General features: G+C 40.0%; 1 protein-coding gene across 3 annotated transcripts in view; it reads right to left on the bottom strand.

Annotated features, from left to right (window-relative positions):
• Positions 1-3,115: 3,115 nt before the first annotated feature.
• The window catches only part of GABRB2 (gamma-aminobutyric acid type A receptor subunit beta2), a 283,075-nt gene continuing 263,810 nt past the window's right edge, over positions 3,116-22,380 (bottom strand). For all 3 annotated transcript variants that reach the window (XM_055430093.2, XM_088838352.1, XM_088838351.1), the window contains one exon: positions 3,116-3,463. In XM_055430093.2, coding sequence (XP_055286068.1) covers positions 3,116-3,463 — 348 coding nt within the window. The remainder of the gene's footprint in view (positions 3,464-22,380) is intronic.

Here is a 22,380-nt window from a genome sequence, read left to right as displayed (position 1 = left end):
TGTTCCTAATGCTAGAATGTAAAGTCTTTTGGTTCCTAAACCATTTTTTATTATTACTATTTTTCACTTAGCACTGCTTTTGAAGAAATGAGGAAAGGTCTAGATGGCACTGCTTAAGTCTTTTCCCCTGTTATTAAATTGCAGTAGAAAGAATTGTAACATTCCTTATGCAAACACATGATTATGTTGCATGAATTTTCAATTCTGAAAATGCATTTCATACCTACTAGCAGTCATGTACAATATATATATATACAGATTGAGATCAAAGATTTCATTGAGAGTGTGCCTTTTAGAGTCAGAATTTGCCTATGAATTTCACAGAGATGAAAAACACCTTAATTGCTGGCTATCTGGCTATTTCATAATCAAAAGAAAAACTATACATATATGCATAAACTGATAGTAATGCTATATCAGAATTGCCAAAACATACTTTTGTGGTCCTGGATGCCAAGCTGACTGGTCTGTTTTGAAGACTTAAAGATCTAGCTCCCCTCTCTTCCCCTCCCCCAATCTGGTAACTAAAATTCAGTTCAACTACAATAAAACAATAGTTTAAGAATAAATTTTATATCTACTGTTATCTCTGGGTGGGATGAGTCAGGTTTTTCTACCTACATGGTTACAAATGCCAATCAATGGATTTTACTCTAGGGTTTCTGTTCCAGTGTCCCATCTTTTTCCTTTCCCCAAGATTTTTCTTAACAATGTGGTCAGAAATGAATCCCTAAGTTGCTTCTTCTGTCCACTTTGACCTAGATTTCTCTGTTGACTTTCCTGGACATCAAAATTTTGTTGGAACCATATAACAATATCAAGGATTTTTATGGCTTTTATGGTAATTGCAGATAAGAACCACTTTTAGGCTGGAGCTCTGAGTTGTCTCTAGAAAAACCTTTCCAGAATGGCATTTTGGAGTTGTGAACCTGAGTTATCAATATGCTCCTTCTTGATATATGCTACTCAAACTTTAACCCCTAGTGACAAGGGGCAGGCACTTTTATTAATGTGATGTCTCAAAATGACTGCCCAGGGGAAAGTGTGTCCCTGGAGAAACTCGAGGAATCTCTGCTCTGAGCCCATGGGCAATGAGTCGGTTGGATTCTGCCCAAAGATCATACTCAGAGGTGTTCAAGTGTGTAAACAAAAAAATAAGGGCCAGAGCTCCCTATGCTGGTGAAAAAAAAATACCATCTTATCTGGGGGACAAATTCAGAAAGATTCTAAACGTTTTTTTTTTCTCTGATAGTTAAGAATAGAAGGACAGCAGGATTCCATCATATTCTAAGCTGCTGAATCATCAGGGAAAGAAAACATACATTTATCCACAGGAAGATACTGGCCTTAGCTACTATGCACAATTAGGAATGTTACTCTAAAAATAAGTGCTTGTTTTTTTAAATAGAAATAGCAAAGTTATCCTCCAAGAAAAGTTTCAATCAAATCTAACTCTAAGGAAAAATGAGGAATTCACTATTTCCTCTGAGAAAGGCAAAATATGAACCTCACATTGATAGAAATAAAATATATGAGCTTATTCTGTTCTCTTTGTCCAACATATGAATGCATGTATCCAATTAGTATAGAAAGAAGCACAATGACATAATTTAAAAATTGAATAAAAATAATATATCATGCCTGCCTGATTATCAGCTATATATTTTTCTGCAGTATCAACTGAGGCTCATAACATTCACCATGTAATGTGACTTTGTTGTTCTTCTATTTTCCATGACTTCCTATTTGATTAGGCAGACTGCAACATACACAATGAAAGCACCCTAAAAAAATCAAACTCCCCAAATCAACAACTCAACCTACTTGTGCACATAACCTCTTGAGTATTGTTTGCCATGAAAGACAAACGTGAACTTCACTGTACATAAAGAAATACAGTTCTCTTAAAATCTCTCCAAAGACTTACTCTGTCTGTCTCTTAAGAATATAATCAGAATTTCAGAAACAAGAAAAGTTGGAAAAGACCATTAAGCCCACTAAAGAAATGAACAAATTCTTCTTTTGAAATACCCTGTTAAATTCAGAAATAAACTGCAGGAAAATGTTGTAGAGTCAGAGAAAAGCATCTTGTTTGCTAGCTCTGTCTGTGCTTTATATTCATATATTGGAATCATTCCCAGTGTAACCTAAGATGCTTCTAATTCTGCTAACATTTCTGTTTAGGGGTTGTCTTTTGATCAGGTACACTATAAAAACTTCTTCAGGTATGCTGTCAAAAGCTTGTGAGTTTGGAGGGAAAGAAATCTCTCTTACTCTACCTTCTGCCACTGAACACAGTATGTATGGACCACATGATTGTAATGGGCTAAGGGTCATGTTGCTTGCGTGCTTTAATTTCGTTACAACCGTTTTCTCTAAATTTTGCACTCTGTTCTGGGTCATTAACTCTTATTTTTAACTGCCTCACAAATAGCATTTTAGAAAAATTTCTTTCGGCCACCAGGCATAATAATGTTTAGAAGTCTCTCCATCTCTAAATGTCAAAATGGAAGATGTCAGCGTTGATTCCCAAGCTCAAGCAAACATGGCCTGGCCAAACTGGTTTCCTAAGTCTCTGTCTTGACTCTCCCTATCTTGTTTGAATTACACAAGAACCTTCTAGAATCCAGTGGGAATTAACTTCCTGTGGCACCATCATCACCTTAATAAGACAGGCAGATACTGTCTTCAGTAAGCATGTTTGCATGGCATGGCAGATCGCATGACAACCTTAGGAATGAAGATGGGGAGTGTCTGGATATGACCACATCTCAGCGAGATGACTGATGACGCTACTGAGCCTTCTGGAATGTCATCTAAATTATTCCCCTCCGTATAGGCTGTGTACTAAGCAGGTAAGGTCGAACACAGACTCAGTCTTGCCAGCATGTGTACAAATCACTTGCATTTTAACTGGAAAACCCCAAGGACCTTAGCATTTTCATGACTTTGCAGAAGCAACCCAAATGGTATGAATTGGACCACAGGATAGGCCAGCAACTAAGGTATTTTAGCATCACTTTTGTCCTGGATGGATGTGTTTTCCAAGTTCTGTGTCAGGTTGTACAACTGGTTTGAGGAGGAAACTAGTCCTTGCTTCCCATGGGAGGCTGTTTTAGTTCACATAATAAAGCCAGTAGACAATGTTGAAGAAGGAGAAAACCACTGGGAAGAATATGCGGGACCACCGATCTATGGCATTCACATCAGTCAAGTCGGGAATGGTGATTTTCAGTTGGGAGGCACGTCTCCGCAGGCGGCTTTTCTTCTGTGCCACATGCCGCTCCAGGGCATTTCGGCCAAAACTATGCCTGGGCAACCCAGCTTTCCGATACTGGATGCTGGAGGCATCATAGGCCAGCATTGTGCTCCTTGGGTCTCCAAGTCCCATCACAGCCTCAGAGGTGGCCATTTCATTTTTTATCTCAAGAGTGCTCAGTAAGATGTTCTCATGGGGGTCCATCTGCAAGGGGGAAGAAACAAACGAGACTTTCAAAACAGAAAGACTTTACTGGTGATTATCACACAAGATGCTATGATATGTAGTTTGGATATTCGTGATTAAGAGAACTGGCTTTATGTCCACATGCTTGAAGTTTGAACTGTGGTTCTGCCACTATATAAACCGAGTTTCAGTTTCTTCATCTACTAAATGGTATAAGAAGCCACTCCAAGAGGACAGCTGTAATGATATAATGGTATAATAGATTGTTGCTAGTACCATTTTCATAATTTCCACATAGAGCATGCAGAGAAATGGAAAGCATGACCTCCCCCTTTAAATAATTTACAGTCTTGATTAAAAATACCTAAAACATTAAACTGAACTAGGGATGAAACAGTATTAGGGGATGAATTACTAAACTGTGCTCATAATAGAAGCCTAATTACAGATGAATTCATGATAAAACCAAAACTAAAAGTAGTAGGTAACATATTTTAAGCACTTAATATACACATCAGAAACATTTTTATGTAACTTCATTTAACTGATGCTTCTTAATGCCCACAGTTACATGGTGTCACTTGAAATTTTCAGTGTCAATATAAATAGGGTAAAGGAAGAATTTTGAACAACAAAAATGCAGGAAACATATGACTTGCCAAAATGCAAGAGAATTCAAAATAACAGTCAGTCAGTCAGTTCAGTCGCTCAGTCGTGTCCGACTCTCCGCGACCCCATGAATCATAGCACACCAGGCCTCCCTGTCCATCACCAACTCCCGGAGTACACCCAAACCCACATCCACAGAGTCGGTGATGCCATCTAGCCATCTCATTCTTGGTCGTCCCCTTCTCCTCCCGTCCCCAACCTTTCCCAGCATCAGAGTCTTTTCCAGTGAGTCAACTCGTCGCATGAGGTGGCCAAAGTATTGCAGTTTCAGCTTTAGCATCAGTCCCTCCAATGAACATCCAGGATTGATCTCCTTTAGAACAGACTAACAAGGAATTTGAAAATAACAGTTGAACAGACTATGGGTGGTGTGGGTGGTCAAGGGGTGAGTGGGGTGACTTGCCAGGGGAGAGAAGCAGACAGGAATTAAGAGTTAGACACGAATTGTCTGTACTGAGCTGAATTCTGGGCCCAGGGAGTAGAATTAAGGTGGCTGTGCTGACAGGGTGACCCTTTTTTCTCTTGGATTATTTCTTCTTAGCAAGTCTAAAAGTAAAGGATGAATACTGAGATCATGATTCTCCAAAATTAAACGATTATGTAATGCTTTTTGTTCTGTTGAGACAGGAAAATTTGTGTGTCTTATTTTTAAGAGGCCTCCATTGCTACATTGATAATAAAACCTAACCACAACAAGCTATTATTAATAATACAGTATATTTATTTTGGTAAAGACTTGAAATATATCTATGGTTTTTCCCGTGGTCATGTATGGATGTGAGAGTTGGACTGTGAAGAAAGCTGAGCGCCGAAGAATTGATGCTTTTGAACTGTGGTGCTGGAGAAGACTCTTGAGAGTCCCTTGGACTACAAGGAGATCCAACCAGTCTATTCTAAAGGAGATCAATCCTGGGTGTTCATTGGAAGGACTTATGCTAACGCTGAAACTGCAATACTTTGGCCACCTCATGCGACGAGTTGACTCACTGGAAAAGAGTCTGATGCTAGGAGGGATTGGGGGTAGGAGAAGACGGGGACGACAGAGAATGAGATGGCTGGATGGCATCACCGACTCGATGGACATGAGTTTGAGTGAACTCCGGGAGTTGCTGATGGACAGGGAGGCCTGGCGTGCTGTGGTTCATGGGGTCGCAAAGAGTCGGACATGACTGAACTGAACTGAACTGAAATATATCTACTGCTTTTTTTTTTTATAATCAATTTTTGTATATTTTATTTTGTTTCCAGTTTTATTGAGAAATAATTGATACATATCACTGTATAATTTTAAGATGCACAGCATGACAGTTCAATTTATATATACTATGAAATGACTACCACAATAGGTTAAGCTAACATCCATTTTTTCATATAAATACGATACAAAAAAAAGAAAAAACAAGGAAAGAAAATTGTGGTGAGAACTCAAGAAATAAATGCTGATTGAATGAAATTCATTTTATGACACTTAAAACTCAATGTCTTCCTGCCTCATCAATAAGATGATTTAATCTACAACACCATTGTGAAGATGGGAACTGCATGGCACTATACCTCTTGAGTCCCTTTCCTGCTCTAAGACTTCCACCTCTATTGATACAGGTCTCTTGCTAGAGCAGCAGGCTCAGGAACCTGAGATATGGAAACATTTCCCATGGTAGCCTGGACCACTTATATGACAGATGTCCCATTTTTATGCATGAGAAGGGAATTTAGTGAGCAGTACCTAGTAGCTTGTTGTTATTTAGTCCCTAAGTCCTGTCCGACTCTTTTATGATGACCCATGGACAGTGGCCCACCAGGCTCCCCTATCTAGTAGCTAAGGCTAAGTAATTTATATATTGACTTTTCCATTTCTAAAAGTCCAGTGGGATCAGCATGTATCTCAAGCTCAGAAAATAAGGCACAGAGAGGTTAAGAAATTAACACAAATTCACCCAGTGAAGAGGTGACAGAACAAGAACTGGAATCAGGTCTCTCTATCACTATGTCATGCGAAGGAACAGAAGCCCTGTAACCCCTATAGACCTCTACACTCATAAAAGAAGTCCTTCTCTGTGCGGGGGAAGGGCAGCTACCTGGAGGCTTGCATAATGTCCTTAATGAGGATGTAAAGTGTCTTGATTTAAATACATCACTAAAGATTAGAACTAATATAAAGTCCTATTAACTGTAACACCGTCAACTAAATAAACATCTGTGATTTGAACCTTCAACGGCCCCACTAGCAGTAATTGTATTTAAGGAACCACCACGTTCCCTCTCTCAGGTACTGTGCTTCTGATGCGGCTGGAGTCAGAGTGAGCCTAACACAGCGATGGTTTCAGTGACAGACACGCCCCTTTCAGAACAAATGGCAGGTCATTATCCTTCAGGTGGGCATACTAAAGACTCTCAAACATTTCCACTGGGTTTGTACCCAGAAGTATGTGGCTCTGAGTCAAATGAATTTGTTGAGATGCTCCAGTGGCAAGAGGTGATCTTAACTTGAAAACAAGCCAACACTGGGAGACACAGAGTATCCTTGACTTGCTGAGTGTCTGAATCTGTTATGCCTGATTTGCTGAAGCTAAACAAGATAATACACCTCTCTCTTTCTCTTTTTTGCATAAGACAGCATGAGTTGGGTTTTCTATTACTTAAGACCCAAATAATTGTAACTGAGATATGATTCCTCTTTATGCATCTCAACAACCCTATAATATAGGTAGGGCAGGAAAGATACTATTGATGTTATACCTGTAATAAGGATGTTTCCCAACTCAAATTGAAATTAAGGAAATCTGTTACAGTAATACAATCTTCAGTATGCACAAGAGTGTTGGGTTTCAATCCTTCCGGCTAGGACCAAAAGCATCTAGGGGCTGCTGGGTTTGGTGGCTGGCTGGTCAACTGGCTACATTTCCCCCTCCTTGTCTGTTTTCCTTCAAAGGATGTGAAATGTGTTCAGCAAAGGTCAAAGGTGAAGGCTTTTTATATGTGCTTCAACAGGCTTTTATATGTAACTCAAATGGTAAAGGGGGAAAGGCTTTTTAACTGATTATGTTGAGCTTCTATTAGTAATCTATAGAGTTTATTTACTCTGGGAGGTGCTAGTGGTAAAGAACCCACTTGCCAATGCCGGAGACAGAGATGCAGGTTTGACACCTGGGTTGGGAAGATCCCCTGGAGAAGGGCATGGCAACCCACTCCAGTATTCTTGCCTGGAGAATCCCATGCACAGAAGAGCCTGGCGGGCTACAGTCCATAGGGATGCAGAGAATTGGACATGACTGAAGCAACTTGATATGCACATTATTTAAATAAAAGAAAAATAACTTTTAGATTATGCATGTGAAATTGAACAACTATTATCTTTCCTTTTTTCTTTTTGAAATATTTGTTTTAGGAAGGTGACTGCTGATTGAGGTTTTTTATGTTTTTTGTTTGTTTGTTTGCTTGAGGGACCTCCTTACTGCATCATTGCACAATATGCTATATTTCCATTTTACAGAGCAGGAAACTGAAGTTCAGAAAAATGAAGTGAGTTAATTAAAATCTTACTACTCACAAGTAATAAAATAGTGTAATAATTCTTGTCTGTTGATGATTATCTCAATGCAATAATGTCCCATGCTGCCTCCAGCATCTCCTAAATCAATCAGGGAAGTCTGACTCAGGTAGTGGTTTGGTGGGTTGGTATAGTCTATTTTAGTGGCTCCCAAACTTTAATGTACTCCAGAATTCCCTGGGAAGTCTTGTTAAAACACACCTCTCTTGGCAACCCCTCCCAGAATTCCTCAGTTAGAAAATACGGGATGAGGATCAATAATCTGCATTTCTAACAAGTTCCCAGGTGATGAGGTCATGCTGGTCTGGGGTTCACATTTGGAAAACTACTAGTCTACTGGACTGCAGCAGAAGGACATGACTAAATAAACCGGCAGCAGACATCTTGGGAAACAATGAAAACCTGAAGTTCTAACCACAGTCCTTACCACTGAGAGAACACATGTAACTTCTGTTCATTATTCACTACAGACAGGCCCTGTGTGACACAACTTTACACAACTTTCAAGACCATCCCCGAGAAAAACAAATGCAAAAAAGCAAAATAGCTGTAAAAAGAAGAGAAGCAAAAAGCAGAGGAGAAAAGGAAAGATATACCATTTGAATGCAGAGTTCCAAAGAATAGCAAGGAGAGATAAGAAAGCCTTCCTCAGTGATCAGTGCAAAGAAATAGAGAAAAATAATGGAAGGGGAAAGACTAGAGATCTCTTCAAGAAAATTAGAGATACCAAGGCTACATATCATGCAAAGACGGGCAAAATAAAGGACAGAAATGGTATGGACCTAACAGAACCAGAAGATATTAAGAGGTGGCAAGGATACACAGAAAAACTATACAAAAAAGATCTTCATGACCCAGAAATCATGATGGTGTGTGTGATCACTCACCTAGAGCCAGACATCCTGGAATGTGAAGTCAAGTGAGCCTTAGGAAACATCACTATAAACAAAGCTAGTGGAGGTGATGGAATTCCAGTTGAGTTATTTCAAATCCTGAAAGATGATGCTGTGAAAGTGCTGCACTCAATATGTCAGCAAATTTGGAAAACTCGGCAGTGGCCAAAGGACTGGAAAAGGTCAGTTTTCATTCAAATCCCAAAGAAAGGCAATGCCAAAGAATGCTCAAACTACCACACAATTGCACTAATCTCATATGATAGTAAAGTAATGCTCAAAATTCTCCAAGCCAGGCTTCAACAATACATGAACTGTGAACTTCCAGATGTACAAGCTGGTTTTAGAAAAGGCAGAGGAACCAGAGATCAAATTGCCAACATCTGATGGATCATGGAGAAAGCAAGAGAGTTCCAGAAAAACATCTATTTCTGCTTCATTGACTATGCCAAAGCCTTTGACTGTGTGGATCACAATAAACTGTGGAAACTTCTTAAAGAAATGGGAATACCAGACCACCTGACTGGCCTCTTGAGAAACCTGTATGCAGGTCAGGAAGCAACAGTTAGAACTGGACATGGAACAACAGACTGGTTCCAAATAGAAAAAGGAGTACATCAAGGCCATATATTGTCACCCTGCTTATTTAACTTATATGCAGAGTACATCATGAGGAACGCTGGGCTGGAAGAAGCACAAGCTGGAATCAAGATTGATATTTGGGAGAAATATCAATAACCTCAGATATGCAGATGATACCACCCTTGTGGCAGAAAGTGAAGAACTAAAGAGCCTCTTGATGAAAGTGAAAGAGGAGAGTGAAAAAGTTGGCTTAAAGCTCAACACTCAGAAAAATAAGATCATGGCATCTGGTCCTGTCACTTTATGGCAAATAGATGGGGAAACAGTGGAAACAGTGACTGACTTTATTTTTCTGGGCTCCAAAATTACTGCAGATGCTGATTGTAGTCATGAAATTAAAAAACGCTTACTCCTTGCAAGGAAAGTTATGACCAACCTAGACAGCATATCAAAAAGCAGAGACATTACCTTGTCAACAAGGTCCATCTAGTCAAGGCTGTAGTTTTTCCAGTGGTCATGTATGGATGTGAGAGTTGGACTATAAAGAAAGCTGAGTGCTGAAGAATTGATGCTTTTGAACTGTGGTGTTGGAGAAGACTCTTGAGAATCCCAGGGACTGTAAGGACATCCAACCAGTCCATCCTAAAGGAAATCAGTCCTGGGTGTTCATTGGAAGGACTGATGTTGAAGCTGAAACTCCAATACTTTGGCCACCTGATGCGATGAGCTGACTCATTTGAAAAGACCCTGATGCCAGGAAAGGTTGAGGGCAGGAGGATAAGGCGACGACAGAGGATGAGATGGTTGGATGGCATCACTGACTCGATGGACATGGGTTTGGGTAACCTCTGGGAGTTGGTGATGGACACGAAGCCTGCTGTGTTGCAGTTCATGGGGTTGCAAAGAGTCAGACATGACTGAGAGACTGAACTGAACTGAACTGAATATGTAAACTTTAAAAAAATTTTTAATTTTTTATATGATTTTGAAAGGTTACTTTCCATTTACAATTATCCCAATACATTGGCTATAGTCCCTGTGTTGTACAATACATTCTTGGGCTTGTCTTATATTCAGTGCTTTGTACCTTCCACTCCCCTACCTCTATATTGTCCCTCCTCCCCCTTCCCACTGGTGACCACTTGTTTGTTCTTCATATCTGTGAATCTGCTTCTTTTTTTGTTATAATCACCAGTTAGTTCTATTTTTAAGATTTCACATATAAGTGATATACAGTATTTGTGGTTCTCTGTCTGACATATCACTTGGCATAATGTCCTCCGAGTCCATCCACATTGCTGCAAATGGCAAAATTTCATTCTTTTTTTATGGCTGAGCAGTATTCAATTGTGTACATATACCACATCTTCTTTATCCATCCATCTGTTGAGAGACACTAAGGTTGTTTCCATATATTGGCTCTTGAAAATAATGCTGCTATGAACACTGGGGTGGCATGTATCTTTTTGCACTTATGTTTTTTTTTTTTTGGATCTATATCCAAGAGTAGACTGGCTTGGTTATAATGATCTTAACAATAATGTAACAAGGGAGTTATTATTAATAGTCTCATTTTAAAAATAAGGAGATTGAGACTTAGAGCTAGTTAGTGATTTGTCTATAGAGTTGCAGTTAAAGTAGTACATTTGGCATTTAATCTGTTTGTTCCAATGTTCCTGTTCCTACTGACAAGACTATACAGTTGCTTATCTTGACATTTTTCTTCGATTATAAGTTTAGTCTTGGAACCTGTATCAGGTTGTACTTAAGTAATGAGATTTCATAAAATGGAAGCAATAGCAACTGTCACATGAATTTAGCTAATCTTTTAAAAAAAACGGATATCCTCCCCACCCTCTCCAGCTCTGCCCAAATGATCGTCATAATTGCCTTTCTCTTGAGCAGTGGAGACAAGGGAGAAACCACTAAATCATCCCTTTTTTTTGGTTAGAACATAAGCAAAAGATAGTTCCTCTTTAACTTTTCAGAAAGGCCATGGAGCAATCTCTATTGCCCCGGATAACATAACAAAGTACTGGTCATCTGTTTTGTCTTGTAATTTTTACCTATTTAAACAGCCATGAGAATACTGCTGATGGTAATTAAAACAACAGAGAAAAGGAAACCAAAAATATATGAAGGAAAACAGATGAGAGAGAGAGACTAATGAATAAATTGACATTTTATATAGATAAACTACATTTGCAAGAAGCTTGCTGCGGGTCTTGCTTTCATCCAAGGGTCTATACTACTTGCTTTCTAGAGTCAACTTTTAACTCACAAGTCTCCATTCCTGACACAAGGGTTTTGGGAGAGGACCTATTAAGTAGTCCAACACCAATTAAAAAAAAACAACAACAAAAAACCTGTTCCCCAATCAGCAATCTGCTCTTGAAATTATGCTTTACTTGGAATTATTGTGCTTATCCATCAAGAATGAATTGCTGAGATTTTGGGAAACAGACTAATTTATTTGCACCAGCATTCTGGACTCTCCTATGAATGACCCCCTGTGAATGAGGGCAGTTTTCACATTGATCGTTCAGCTGTTCTACTAGTTAGAGAGAGATGCACTTTTGTTTCAGACTGACCCATCCACAGATAGTTCTAACAATGACAAATTAATGTTAAACACTTGGTTTAGGAGGTTTTCTTTTCCTTCTTCTCATTCACCATTCCAAAATCTTTTTCCAAAAAGAAAAGAAACACATTTAGTTAACAGTTCCATTTTGCTTAAAAGATATTGCATTAAACAATGAAGAGAGGACCTTAGCTAATTTCAGGAGTGGTTTCAGGTTTGCGGCTTTCTTTCCTGGACCTTTGTCAGTGATAGCTGTATGTTCTGGAGAGATGCCCTTGTCCTACTGTCTTATATAGGAATGCAAACTGCAACCCTCAGTGATCCAGCAGCATCACATGTTTATCTTGGTAAGTAAAATGGGGCTATTTGAGATCCTAGTTCACCACTCATATTATTCAAAGAGTGAGAAATTGGAAAAAAAGATTCAAGAAATCCTAATCCTGGTATTTTCAATTACTTTGACTAGTGTGTGGGTAGGAAACCTTGTTTTATCTTCCATGAATTGACACTGTGACCTGAGTAACTTTAAATGCTAAGGCAATGAACTGTTAAGCCACCTGGGAATGTCCAAAGCACTCTTTCCAAAGGAAAAATACTCTGAAACTACCTAGCCTGCACTCAGCCTTCTAAGAGGTGAAAGCAAATTTACCCAACTAGAATATGAAATGGAGATTCCAAGAGGGCAAGTGAAGGCCAACATCTTTGACTTTTCAAACTCCTCTATTGAAGCAAAAAGAGAAACAGTAACCAGATACAGTGCTTAGAACTGGAATATAAATAATACGAGAACACTGCTGAAATACCAGATAGTTTCAGAAGGATGATCTTTAAAAAAAGTTTTTTTGAACTTTTTATTTTGTATTGGGGTATAGATGAATAACAATGTTTTGATCATTTCAAGTGAACAGCGATACATATACATGTATCTAGTCTCTCCCAAACTCCCCTCCCATCCAGGTTGTCACATAACACTGAGCAGAGTTCAATGTGTTATACTGTAGGTCTTTGTTGGTTATCCATTTTAGGCTACCCATTTTAAATATAGCAGTGTGTACATGAAGGATGATCCTTTTTAATAAAAGCCAGTAGAAAAATAAAAGGGCCAAGATCCTTTTTAATGTCTTTTTTATTTCTATGATGCTACTGTATTTGAAATCTCACAACCATACCATGAGAAGTTTGTACCAGGAGCATTTTGTAAACCTTTCCCACCAAAATTCTGAAGTTCATGGGTAGTTAAGTGGTAAAACAATCATTCAAATTTATGTTTGTAGACTCAAACCTTGTTTTTCCTACTAAATATTTTCACTATGTGGCAAAATACTTATAAAGTAATCACTGGTGGCACTAAGATATGAGCAATTTAGCTGTTGCTTTGATTTTCGGTTTTTAAATTCTCATGGGTAGATCATGGGAGTACCCATTTTGAGGATTACTTAGCAGACTGATACTTTGTTAAGGAATCACATTAATACTTTTCTTCTTTATGGATCAGTCACTTGGTTGACTTTTTATAGTTGTCATAAGGTGGAAAGATTCTGCCTCAGTCACAAACCAAAATAATCCATCTGGACAAGTGGATAAACCAAGTGAGCATGGTAAGGTTTTGAGTTGTTGTTTCAGGTGATAGTGAAGCTTTTAGAAGTAGAGTTAGGCCTTGGGAGCAGAAAGAGAAGAGTAAGACTCTTCCCTCCAAAGGACCCTGGAAGAGAAACCTTTTATAAAAGTTATGACTAATATAAGGTCAGTTGTAAAAAGACACTCAACAAGCCTGGGCTGTCCAGTGGACTAAGGCTCCCCTTTTCCTAATCCCCTTTCGTGGGGCCCTGCCCCTTTCAACCCTCCCAGCAGAGGTAGAACAAGCTGGTTCTAATCTTGGCTTACCCTAGGCCTTGGTGCTCTTCCAGAAAATCTAGGTGGATTTTGCTAATTTCTTCCACCTGGGTCAATCCTCCTGCTACAATCTCCCTGAACCCTTGTTTCCCTCATGATGGCAAGCAGGCATGTTGCTTATGTGTCCCTAATGCAGACCACTACAGTTGAATTACCAAGAGGGTTAGACTAAGCCCAGGATCACACACTCACATCCGCTAGGGAAGTCATATCAAAGCATGAAATAGTTGTAATGGAGAATGGGAAGAAGTTGGCTCTAGTGTGGTTAACTAGACTATAAAAATACAGGCTTGCCTGAAGGACATTTAAATTCAAAATTTTAAAGATTATTGCAGGGGTCAAAATCACATCTAAGGGTTCAGTCCACAAGCTGCTCCAGTAAATTCCTTACAGATTTATGTATTAAAAAACAGCCTTTCAGTTCTATTTAATCTATAATTACCAACTGTTTTAACTGCTTTAAAAAAAATGTGGCATAAAATAGGACTAATGAATAAGGAAAATTTACCTGGAAAAAAGTCTGAGTCTTAGAGCTCCCTTGTAAACTGTGATCTTGATATCGGGCTAGTGTTCCTTTCCTAACCACGTGAGGTCTTGTTGTGGCAAATTCTGCAGTATTTCTCTGTGTGGGAACTAAAGTAGCCTTCCTAATTTTTGTAGTTTAATCTCTTCCATTCTTTTTGTTCTCACAAAATCAAATTAATTTCTCTTGAAAAATATTACTTTCCAGTTATGTGTTAATTTGTGTGGAATCCACTGGAAAAGAATGATGGGCGGGAAGGGGTCGACAGAAGGTTGGATGGCATCATCACCGACTCAATGGATGTGAGTTTCAGCAAACTCTGGGAGACAGTGAAGGACAAGGGAAGCCTGCGATCCTGCAGTCCATGGGGTGGCAAAGAGTCAGACACAACTGAGCGACTGAACAACATCAAGAATGATACGTAATTCACAGATCACTGATTTTTAAAATTATGGAAACAGGAGGATGAATGCTAAATTTGGGGGAAATGAGAGTGCATCTGCCTGTTTGTTTTTTTTTAAAGCATGTGCTGGGGAGGACACTTTATTATTATTGCTATTATTTGTTGTACCACGAGGCTTGCAGGATTTTAGTTCTCCAACTAGGGACTGAATCCAGGCCCATGGCAGTGAAAGCCCCAAGTCTTAACCACTGGATCATCTGGGATTCCTGACAGTACATTTGAATTGCTACATTTTATAATAATAAAACACAATAAAACATGATGAACTGAATACTTTTTTAGAAGGTTGGTAGAATTCTTTTTGGGTCCTACTTCTTAACCAAGTATAAGCTACTACTTTCAAATAAAGTTGAAAGACAGGAATCATGGTAATTGTATCGAAAAAAATTAAAAGATTGGGGTCATATAGAAATCCCCAGAAGGAGTAAAGAGTGAAGGAAACTTTACTAACAATCTATACTTTTAATGGACCTTCCTTTCTTCCAAAGGAGGGTCTCACTTTAAATTATTACAGATCCTCAGGCTCTGTGGAATGCAGCCAGGTTTGACAATGAACTCACTTTAAGTTCAAAGTCCTCTTTTCATACATTTCGAAGGTAGATGTGAGAATCTGCATACTTAATTCTGATAACTTGAAGAAGTTTTAACACCCGGGAGCTTATATCCTGAGAGGCAAAGGCTCATTCTAGTTCAATTTTCATCTGAATTATTGACTCAAGTCCCAAACTAGAGAGAGACGATTGATCTAATCTTTTCATTAGCTGGCTCATACAACTCAAAGCATTATGTATGATGACTTGTTAGAGATTTTTATACATACCACGTAACTGGTAATTCACAGTTTCCAATACATTTTAAAATAATACCATAGAGGACATTTGGTTTCTTTCCACAGGCTGGAAACATCACAATCAAGTGTTTACAAGGCACAGGCGTAGAGGGAGGGGAATTAGGGGTAAACTTTAGCAGAAGAGGAGGAAAATTTTCCCCTGGAGCTTTACACATATCACTGAGAGGAAAAAGGGGTGTCTTTTCCAGACACACACCCCTCCTCTTCATAATTTTCTAAAACCCAGGACAGTGAGTAATAAATGTGGCAGATGATCAGGTCAAGTTTCAAGACTTAAGGGCAGGTTGTGAAAGTGTTACTCAGTTTGACTCTCTATGGCTCCATGAACTGTAGCCCACCAGGCTCCTCTGTCCATTGCATTTCCTAGGCAAGGATATTGGAGTGGGTTGCCATGCCCTTCTCCAGGGGCTCTTCCAACCTAAGGATTGAACCTGGGTCTCCTGCATTGCAGGCAAATTTTTCACCATCTGAGCCACCATGACTGACTTAAAGGTTGTAATCCAAATCATCCCAGGTCATTGGGAGACTCATGGTTTCCTCTTGGCCCTAGTTTTGAAACTGATGCCAACCATGTCCCATTGGCTAATGAGGATAGGTTTGAATATACAAAATCTCCCATTGGCTCCGATCTGGGTCAGAGAGAAATTATAATCTGCTTCTAGCTTTCAGCTAAAAAGCAAAGAAATCAGGGTTTGGTTTCTGTCCTCCTTAAACAAGGAGCCAATGTTTTAATGCATCTAAAAGCCTAAAAGCTCCTTTCCCCTGGAAGCTATTGACTCAAAAAGAGAATCATACTACACACTTCAAAACCCTATCCGTGGTATAATCAGTTCCACTCACATATATCAGAGACACCCCTTCCACAGTGTCTCACCCACTGCCTCTTATTGTTTTTTATTTAATTTGGCTAAGAACGGAAAGCTGACCTAATGCAGACCATATGGGCTGGATTCCCGTGATTGTAACCAAAGGGCAACAGAAAGCAGCAGTGCATACAACTCTACAGAGATGCAGGAACATAGCCAGTGACCTTTGCTTCTATGGATTTAGAATTACATTCGGCTATTAAATGGCAGGGGGCAGGTGGTGCTGAAATGGATCTCTTGAATAAAGACAGGCTGATGGTGAGGGTGCATGGATTCACACTGATTACTAAATCCTGTGAAGGGGAGTTTAGACAGATGTTTACTCATCACCAGCAATGGATCCAGTAGCTGCATTTTAAAAGAATGCACTGGTGAAAAGTAACTCAATAGTAAGTTAAATAACTAATACAATGATGATGACATAAAGTAAATACTTACAAGCAACTATCCACTATATACAACAAAGACGAAATAAACGATGCTAAGAGTTGTCATTATAGATTACAGAACAAATGCCTTTCAACGAATAGGAAAAAGCAAATATCTACTTACAACAAAAGTATTTATAAGCACTGATTTCTCACTACAACATTATGATACTTAATACTATGTAGCTGTTTGAACAGGACCAAAGGATTTCTAATATTTGCTTCAACAGGTAATTGGGAGTTGTTGCTGTTGTTCAGTTGCTAAGCTAGTTCGACTCTTTGCAACCCCAAGGGCTGCAGCATGCCAGGCTTCCCTGTCCTTCACCATCTCCTGGAGCCTGCTCAAACTCATGTCCATTGAGTTGGTGATGCCATCCAACCATCTCATCCTCTGTCGCCCCTTTCTCCTCCTCATTGGTAATCCCTATCATCCTTCCTCACTCTTATGTATCTTGCAGACCTCCGTTCAAATGTTCCTTCCATCAGGGAGTCTTCTTTGATCAAACCTCAGTCTGTCAGGTTCTCTGACATATGGTCTCACAGCAACATAGACACTTTCCTCACTGTCCTTATTTACATTTATAATTATACATTATTTCTCTAGATACTTGTTTAAGGCGCATCCTTTTAAGATGTGGTCTCTGTGAAGACAGGAGCATGTCTGGTAGGGATTCAGGAAGTATCTGTTGAATTAGCAGATAACCCCATTAGGCAGCATTGAGTACACATTCAGGGCTTTCCTGATGGTGCAGTGATAAAGAATTCACCTGCCAATGCAGGAGATGCAGGAGACACAGGTTCAATCCCGGTGGCAGGAAGCAGGCATGGTAACCCACTCCAGTATTCCTGCTTGTTGAATCCCATGGACAAGGAGCCTGGAGGTCTATGGTCCATGGGGCCACAGGATCAGATGTGACTGAGCATCTAAGCTCACACACAGTGTACCTTCCACGCTACGAGCACTCTACATGGATGAGTGCATCTTGTGCTCACCACCGTCATTTGAGGTGGGTGCTCTGATGAATGCTCACTTCAGAGACGTGGAAGCTCAGGTTACTGTTAGTCACTCCTGAAAGAATCACAACAAGTAAATAAGGGATTGGGATTTGAACCAAGTGTGAGTTAACACACTTAAGACAGACGGTACATTGGGACCCATGATATGTCCCCTTGAAAGAGTGAAAGTCCCTCTTGCTTTGAGACATTTAGGAAATGCGAACACGCACTGTGGAAGTGAAGGAGCAGAGAGAGAACAGGCACTGCGGCATGGGCGGGTCAGAGAGGGTGGGTGGCCCGAGAGCAGAGAGGGGGAGGACAAGGGAAGGCAGCCCTGGGCTCTGTGAGGGTGGGGTTGGAGGGGATGCCACCTCTCAGGGCCAAGGAAAGGAGGTGGGAAAGCAGACAGAGGCCTCTAGGTCCATAAAACACTCCATCCAGTAGGCACCCAGTTAGACTGCTTGATCCTATCTTTTCTCTCTGGACCGTCCCTTCTCACTTTGTGTGGCTGCATTGTAGGAAGAGCCGCTTGGTGAAACGAGAGGTTAGATTTTAAAATAAACTACTACAAATACCCAAACTCTTTAATTCCAGACTGTAGGGATTCTCGACAGAGGAGCCTGGTGGGCCACAGTCCATGGGGGTCACAAAGAGTCGGCCACAACTGAGCGTGCGCGCGTACACACGCACACACACACACACACAGAGGAACTCTCAGAGCACACCTGTAAGCATTCACTTTTATTTGGGCTGAGGGGACAGGGACTTTGAAACCAGGCTGCTTGGGTTAAAAGCAGACTGGGTTATAGGCAAGGTCACAAAGCTTTGTGATTTTGGACAAGATATTTCACCTTTCTGACCTTTAGTTTTCTAAACTGTAGGAAAGGTATATTATGTGGCAGCCTGTATGGGAGGGGAGTTTGAGGGAGAATGGGTACATGAATAAGTATAGCTGAGTCGCTTTGCAGTCCACTGGAAATGATCACAAAATTGTTAACTGGCTATACCCCAACACAAAATGGGCTCAGTTGGTAAAGAATTTGCCTGCAATGCAGGAGACTCTGGTTCATTTCCTGGGTTGGGAAGATCAGTGGAGAAAGGATAGGCTACCCACTCAAGTATTCTTGGGCTTCCTGTGTGGCTCAGCTGGTAAAGAATCCACCTGCAATGTGGGAGACCTGGGTTCAATCCTTCAACCCCTGGGCTGGGAAGATTCCCTGGAGAAAGGAACGGCTACCCACTCCAGTATTCTGGCCTGGAGAATTCCATGGACTGTATAGTCCATGGGGTTGCAAAGAGTCAGACACAACTGAGCGACTTTCACTTCACTTCAATACAAAATAAAAAGCTTTTTTAAAAATCAGAACAAAAAGAAAAGAAAAGGGATAACATTATCTTCCTTAGTGGGAGGTTGTAAGGATTGATGGTTTCCCAGGTGGCACTATTGGTAAAGAATATGCTTGCCAAGGCAGGAGACATAGAGACGCAGATTTGATCCCTGGGTTGGGAAGATCCCTTGGAGAAGGAAATGGCAACCCACTCCAGTATTCTTGCCTGGAGAATCCCACGGACAGAGGAGATAGTCCAGAGTGTTGCAAAGAGTAAGACACGACTAGAGCGACTTAGCACGCACGCACACACATGAAGAGTAAATGAGATGAAAGCACCTAAAACAATGCCCTATTTGAAAAACTCAAGGAATAGTAACTTTAATTATAATAAAGGTAAGCAGGGGGAAGGAACTGAACTTCTGCTTTATCATGATCAGGAGAAACCCCTGCTACATTAAACCAGTACGTCAAACCAGTTCCCAACTTGAACAGCCTTGGCAGTGGTGACGGAGGGTGACACACAGCATTTGCTTCATCACCCTTAATGACACACACGAATGTACTGGCAAAGTTGTGCCTCTCTTTGCAACAGCCTGTTGGCAGGGAATCTTCTGGTTTCAGTCTCCCAGCAAAGTATCTAAAAGTTGAGACCTCACTATTCTCAGACCTGAGAAAAGAAAGTGCATATAATATTTCTCCCTAATGCTTAGTGTGGGAACCTTGCTTGGTTCCTTATCCTTATACTGGGCAGAGGCAAGAGGCAACTCAAATGTTCCATTTTGTTATTTGCCAACAGGATCAGTCAAAGGTGGGGAAGGGAGAACATGCACCCATTAGCACAACTAAGTTTTCAGATTTATTTACAGCTTCATGAATTTATGGGAAATAAGTCTCTTCTTCTCCAAGTTAAATGCATCTACAAAGAGAGTTTCATTATAGTGATAGTGATAATATGAAAGTACATTTTGAAGATCATCTTTGTACACAGTGTTTTAAATTGCAGTGTAGATAAGAACATCTACATAATTAAATCCTGAAGACAAGAGTTTCTGAATCACCTTTGAATTCCAGCTTCTCTATTAATTAGCTGTGTGACCTAGGGAAAGCTCCACAGCTGAGCTGAAACTCGATGCCCTCATCTTTGAAATGAAGCTGCACCCCGTGGTCTGTTTAAAGACTGTGGTAAGATATTTAAGGAGTTGGCCATCACAACTGGTATACAACTGGGTCTGTAAGAAAAGGTAACCACTTCTATGGTATTTATAACTTTAAAATTCCACAAGTGGGAGAGGATAGGCGGGTAAAGCGAATTCTTTATATTTTCTCACTAACCCCTTGCGGTGGATGTTGTAGTTGAAGCTACCCTACCCCTTTAACAGACAGCAGAGACTGTTTTCCTGTTTTAGATGTGGGCCTGACTGCTAAACCAGTCTTGGTATTTTCCCTCCCATTGCCAGGCACTGGTACAGGGATAGGAGGTCCAAGTCAACTGAACTATTGTCAAAAAATGAAAGGTTTGTTGGAAACTTCGTATTTTATAACATCCCCAGCGCCCCTTCTAGATATGAACGAGGAAACAAGGGGCCTTGTTGTTCCTGGCAGCCCAGAACAAGAAGATATCCTTGGCAAGATTTGGGCTGGCTGTGTTGGTGTCTTTCTCTCTCTCTCCCTTCCTTTTTCAGTTTCTCTCTTCTCCATGCTTCTATGCATGCTTTGCACAAACTGGATATATTAAAGTGAGCAGAAAGTCAAAAAGGCCTCATTAATAAAAATCAAATAGTCATTTTCAATCATTCTAAATAAAATTGAACCAAAGACAATGGTAAGTGCATGTATTTTATATGTGTGTGTACATATATATATATATATATATATTTACATTTCCAAATTCAATAGCCTATGAGAAAAGTTTTATTATTATCCTAAAGCAGTTTAATAAAAATGCCCTCAACTTATTTGTCTCTTATGTTTTGTCAAATGGGTTTCTTATCTTTTATCTCATTGCCTTCTACAACACCAGAATAAAACTTAAAGATGAGGCAAGGACTTCCTCATCTCACGGATAACAAATCCAAGACCCAGAGAAATTCTTCTCTCAAAGCTGCAAAACTTTTCAGAAGCTAAGCCAGGCTTAACTAGCCAGCTTCTTGTCCTGGTTTCTTGTATCCATACTGGACTCTGTGGCTTATTCTGCCAACTATAGAACTGAGGAAAGATACTTTAAAACAGCTTCACATGTAATCTGTGATTAAAATGTGCAGCTCAGAGAGAGAAATCTAGGATATATTTAAGTTAGTCCCATCTCTTCCATTAACTGCTAATATGACCCTGAGCAAGTCACTGACATTTCTGGGTTTCAGTTTCTACATATAAAAATATATAACTTTGTAGGGTGATGGATATTAACTGGACTTACTATGGTGATCATTTTTGCAATAAGTACAGATAACAAACCATGACACTGTATACCTATACGTAATGCAATGTTATGCCAAATATACCTCAATAAAAAAAAATTAACAAAAACTCGGAAATTAAAAAATGTTGTAAAAATGCAACTACAAGTAAAAAAGAAGTGCTAATTAAAAAAAAAACAACAACAGACTTTTTTGAGGTGAGGTTTCTTCTGAAGCCTTTGATAACCTGGAGAATTGACCAGTCGGTCCCAGAGTCAACTACGGAATCCTTAGTCTAGTTCTCAAGACAGCAATCACTAGTTGTTCAAGCTTGATACTCAAGGTGTAACTCATTTATCTTCCCTGGGTGAGGTCCCTGCTATTAAGTGTGGTCCAGAGATCAGCAGGTTTGGCATCAACAGGATTCGGTTAGAAATATAGAATCTGAAGCCTCACCTTAGATGTACTAAATAAGAATCTGCCCTTTAACCCGAAGTGTGCATGCATGCGTGCTCAGTCACTTAGTTGCGTCTGACTCTTTGAGACCCTATGGACTATAGCCTACCAGGTTCCTCTGTTCATGGGATTCTCCAGGCCAGAATACTGGAGTGAGTTGCCAACATGTCCTCCAGGGGATCTTCCTGACCCAGGAACTGAACCAGCCATCTCTTACGTCTCCTGCATTGTCAGGCAGGTCCTTTACCACTAGTGCCACCTTATGCACACTTGAGAAGCGCTAGGTTAGATCATCTCAGATCCTCAAAAACAAAACAAACAAAAAGACATGGATTCAAATCCTAAATTTGCCACTTATGAGTTGTGTGCCTGAATATGTTACCTCTCTCTGGGGCTCACCTTTTGTCTACAGTAGAATTTTAAAGGGTTATGAGATCCTGGTATATTAGCAAGCTTCA

The sequence above is a fragment of the Moschus berezovskii genome, chromosome 8 (assembly GCF_049115385.1).
Source record: "Moschus berezovskii isolate FMDL1 chromosome 8, NW_MosBer_1.0, whole genome shotgun sequence".
Lineage (NCBI taxonomy): Eukaryota > Metazoa > Chordata > Mammalia > Artiodactyla > Moschidae > Moschus > Moschus berezovskii.
The sequence above is the reverse complement of the archived record's forward strand: the minus strand, read 5'-3'. Positions and strand labels throughout refer to the sequence as shown.